This window comes from Mytilus edulis, chromosome 12 (genome assembly GCF_963676685.1).
Source record: "Mytilus edulis chromosome 12, xbMytEdul2.2, whole genome shotgun sequence".
NCBI classification, from domain to species: Eukaryota; Metazoa; Mollusca; class Bivalvia; order Mytilida; family Mytilidae; genus Mytilus; species Mytilus edulis.
In genome coordinates, this window is record NC_092355.1 from 77373980 (window position 1) to 77379363 (window position 5384).

The following is a 5384-nucleotide window of genomic DNA, read 5'->3' on the forward strand; positions in this document are numbered from 1 at the left end:
TTTGTATCAAACATTTTCATATTAAATCTACAAAATACTAGATTATAGAAATAAGAACATATGGTGTGTGTGCCAATGAGACAACTCTCCATCCAAGTCGCAATATGCAAAAAGTAAACAACTATAGGATTGTTTGTTCTTGTACATCTTAAAATTTTATCAGAAACCAATTTGGTCAACACAAGACAATTTCCTACTTGTTTCACAACCTCGCATTAGTACACACATATATGATACATGTGATATAAGTACATTGGTACACACACACTATTATAGCTTAAGTTTAGGATGACTCGATTTCCTGCCATGTTATAACAAGGAAATCGGTAAAATGTCAACACCGTTGTTTGTCAATAAAGTGTATAATACGTTTAGAAAAATAAATTTTAATTCGTCAGTGACTTATTTGTTTTGATTGATTGTGGACGAAACTGACAATATATTCAGATAAACTTATGCATTATCAGTCAAAAAGGGATACGACTTTTGCCATGTAAATTGTCGAACAGCTGATTAATTCTTTGAGATGAAAAACATATCTAATGATATTTTAATAAGGAATACAATATTTCTTGACATTTGACAACAAGACACATTTTATAAACACAAATCATAATGACAAAAGATTATCTTGAGGCTCTAGTTGACATTACAAAGAAATTGAAAATCAGACCGCAAGTTGACTTACAACGCTTTATCATCAATCCGACGGGGAGGATCAGAAAAGTTTCCAGTCATGCAGTACTAGATATCGTGGCTGACTCCCATGGGCGTATTCGTAGTGGCTCCATGGAGAGTACCAGTAAATCTTCTTCAGCTGGTTCCCTGGATAGCCCGTCCAGAATGCGTAGGATTTCTAGTCAGTCTGCACTAGCAGTTGTACAGGAACATGATAGTTGTTTTCATTCCACGTGTCTTGAAGCTTGTAAAAACATGACAATCTTAGAAAAGCTTCAATACGTAAGAAAATTACAGGTAATCTTAAATTGTGTCTGTATTTTAAATTAGCATATCGGTTTTCAATTTTTTTCATTCTTCAATTTTTTAGACAGGTTTTTTTTTTCTGTTTTATATATATTTTGCTTATTAATCTCTATGTTTATATATTGTAGCACCCAATAGCTCACTATTCAGTATATGTTAGCACCCCATTATTTTCAATTCTTTATTGATGGCTTCTCCCCCTCCTCTATTCACTATTCTGTAGATTTTTACCTAATTTTCTATTTTCTTTTCCTCCTTAATCTGTTTTTTTTGGGTTCCTTATTTTCTATTATGTTAACCCCACATTGACCATCATAATTTCCTGTGCAGCAGGAAATGCGAACTCTATAGAGTTCAAATTTGATGTTGTGTATGAGTGATGTATTATTGTTGTAATTTATCTCACCTTGATTTCAAGTACTAGTATATCTCACCGCATATATCTTTCCTTAAACTCGAGTTTTCACGTTTGTACTTACTGTTCCTGTTTGCTCTATACTCTAAGAGAGAGACGAAAGATACAAAAGGGACATTCAAACCTAATAGTCATACAATACGCTGATAACGCTGGCTAAGGAGAAAAAGACAAACAAACAACACAATTCAATAATAAAAAAACAAAACAAAACAAAGACAACTAAATATTGAGAAACACGAACCTCAACAAACATTGGGGGTTGTCTGAGGTGTTCCGGAAGCGTAGGAAGATCCTGCTACACATTTGGACAAGAAAACAATCATTTTGATTTTCTTTGGAAGGGATTTGTTCGAGGACCGTTTAGTCATTATGATCTTAATCCAATTGATTGCCTGCATTATGTGGAGCAGAAATAGATAGTTTATTCTAAGTTTTTACCAGACAATCATACTCATCTCGTTATTGCTCTTAAACTTAACGAAATTCACATAGATGGAAACTTGTTAATGCATTCACTTAAGATTCTTTTGGCCTTTATGTTCAACTTTGTTGCATCATTTCGATACTCTCCCTTCCAAATACATAAATGTAAATATTCTGACAATATCCGTAGATTATACCTTCAGATGAAGATGACAATATGTATGTCATACACGGGGTTTGATATAGTGAAACATTTCCAAAACCAGTGTTAAAAAAATACTTTTACAGAAATAGAAGCTTTATAGTTAAAAATCAAATATACTAAACACAGCGATCGACGTAAAAATAATCATCTAGAAAAAGATAGCTTTTTAAATAGTTGTCGTGTAATCGTGTAATAAACGAATTCTCTAGTTACAACTTTAATTTTTATTTTAACATGAGTTTTTTGTTCTATTCCAGACTGAAATTCGACAACAAGATCAACTACTGGCGAAACAATTCCTTCAATTATACAAAGACATCCAGCAAGAGAAAGTCCGGAAGTCATGCATCCAGCATCAGGATCATTTAGACGCTTTATTTGATGACACAGTTGAAGAAAAAGAGACTCCAGTCATGTGTGACCAACCAGTCAAACGTAGAGCAAAGACACTTACATGCGGTGTTACCCGGATGAACATTCGATCTCAAAGATTTTCATGCTCTTAGAAATACTCGTGAAATCAAATCACAGCCTCTAAAAAAGACTACAAAGATTATATATTCGATTTAAATTTACTGACACAACTAACCATATCATTTGCTCTGTACTAGTTATGTTAAAGTGGCCGGGAGAATGTACCGGTACTTGATGTATTTGTTAACAAATGTAAATATGTTGATAAAACGTTTTGAAGATCAGAAAAAAAGTTCATTCAAATCTGTTATTTTTTTTATTATTATTGTTATTTTTTAATCTATACGATTTATTTGTATCTGATTGAGTTAAAACCATTTATAAGTCTGTTATGACCTTCAATGCTGTCTATATATAATAAGGAGGTGTATTATGTATTCGAATGAGACAACTGTTATTTAAGGAACGACAGTTTACCATATGGTTTCATCACAGATAAAAACCATAACGAAAAGTCATCTTCAAAAGGATATTACAAAATGTGAAACAATTCAAAAGAAAAAAAAGCTGCCTGATATTTAGGAACGATAAAAAAAAATAGACAGCAACCCATAACAACCACTGAATGATAGACTCCTGGCTTTAATTTTTTGGAAAATTATCATCAAGATATCAAACAGTTAATGTTAATGAATTTATCAATTCGATTGATTCTTAATGAATGGCTATTATCTATTTTGAATTTATTGAACCATAAAACTAATTTTTGACTCTTCACATTGAATAATCCGCGAAGCGGATTATGTAAAATGTGAAGAGTCAAAAATTAGTTTTATGGTTCAATAAAATCAAAATAAATTATTGCCATTCATTATAAATAAATTTCTATCAAAAATAAGGCTCAAAGAACTTTTTATATTATTTATATTAATAATAACAACGTACACACATGTTGGCGTATGAATACAAAACGTCAGAGTGGGCGTGTCGCCATCAAAATTGACAACATATAAAACTAATAATTTTAACCAATCAGAAGACAGTAAAAACACCAAATTTATTTATATAACAATAAAGGAAAATAAATATGCTACGGAAAGAGAGGTGATGGATACCAAAGGAATATTCAAACTCATAAGTTGGAAATAAGCTGACACCGCCATGGCTAAAAAAAAAAGACAAACAGACAAACAACAATAAACAAAATCAAAAATATAAAACTAAAGAATGAACAACACGAACACCCCTCCCTCCTAATAATCGGGGACCGGGGAGTGATCTCATGTGGTACGGAAGGGTAAGCAGATCCCGCCCAAGTGTGGATCCGGAGTGCATAGATAAAACCTTTGATGCCGAAACGTACACATATGAAGTCAAGTAGAAACTTTACATTTGGAAATATCTTATCATAGTTCTTTAAAACCACTATTCAATTAAGTAAGAAAACTTTTGTTTAATAATATTATGTGGAAGCGGATGGTAAAGCGTCTTTAATTCATAACTGTCAACATTATTGAGAGCACATCAAAATCCGCAATTTAGTTGTGTGTTTTTTTTAATTCCACTTTCATAACTTATCTACAATAAAAAGTCATTCGTGTACATAGTATTTTATAGTGCATGTACTATGAAAAATAGAAGGGAAAATACTGATTTACCATTGGACGAGAATGGGTGAGTATGTTCTTATAGCAGGATATTTAAAAATCAATGCCATTGGAACTATTACCACATCTTCCTATATCCATTATAGGTCAAGGTACGGTGTTCATCACGGACTCTTGGCTCGCACCTAACAGCAAGCTATAAAGGTCCTCAAAAATGTCTAGTATATCATAATTCAAACGGGAAAACCAAAGGTCTAGTTTATATAAAAAACGAGAAAGCACTAAAAATTGATAACACAACTAACAATAATGGACCATAATTTAAATATAGAAAAAGGCAGACATTCTAATATTCCTTGAGAGCAGAGGTTATGTCTTAAATGTCAAACATTAGAAAACAAAAAACATTTTATAGAAGATTGTAAATTAAATATGGAACTAAGAAACAACTTTTTTTTAACAATTTGGATTTTTAATTTTTCTGTTAAAGATTTATCTGATGAAGAAAAGTTGATTTCTTAACTCAATCCATCAACACCATTACAAGTAAATAACTTGAGGTCCTAGGCCTAAAACAACAGTTCATTTGAACTGCGGACAGGGCACACTAGACTGTTTACTGTTAGAACTGAGGACAGGGCACACTAGACTGTTTACTGTTAGAACTGAGGACAGGGGACGCTAGACTATTTGCTGTTAGAACTGAGGACAGGAACGTTGTGCACGATGTTCCTACAACACGACGTTACACTAAAAATGCGGCGTCAAAGAGGGTTTTTGACTTTGATTAATTTTTGCAAGTTTTATTCGGTTTTTTTTATATGTTGTTGGTTGATTCTGGTTCTGTTCTTTTTGTGATATCATTTTATCATAAATTACATCAAGTTGTGGAAATCGATTTAATGATGTTTACCTTTTAAGTTATTTCACCTAAAAATGCCGTGCTTACTGTCGCAAGTAATGTAGGAAGGAAAAATTGGACGGAAGTACATGTATACGGTTTCCATAAATAATGTGCAAAACTTTTATCATAGGATGTTTAACTTTCATGGTGCATATCATCTGTTATTGTAAAATTTCTATATCTTAATTCAACCCCAATACAAATATATCTGACACTCTGCAAGTAAATCGAAACATTTTTTAACCTTGATTAATTTGAATAAAATTATATTTTCCTTGGCACATAATTTGTCGAAATACACCCCTTCAATTTCTTGAATCTTGGCTTGAGAATTATTTTCCAAGTCTTCTAAAGTTGCTTGCTTAAATTGTTTAACTTCTGATATACATTTTAAAATATAGTAATCTACTCCTGAATTGTCCGTAAAAA

General features: G+C 32.1%; 1 protein-coding gene across 1 annotated transcript; it reads left to right on the forward strand.

The window, feature by feature from the left end:
• The first annotated feature begins 313 nt into the window (after positions 1 to 313).
• LOC139497209 (uncharacterized) lies at positions 314 to 2834 on the forward strand. Its single transcript, XM_071285325.1, has 2 exons — positions 314 to 975; positions 2288 to 2834. Exons 1-2 carry the CDS (start codon positions 616 to 618, stop codon positions 2534 to 2536), a joined length of 609 nt encoding a protein of 202 aa, XP_071141426.1. The 5' UTR covers positions 314 to 615; the 3' UTR covers positions 2537 to 2834.
• Positions 2835 to 5384: the final 2550 nt, after the last annotated feature.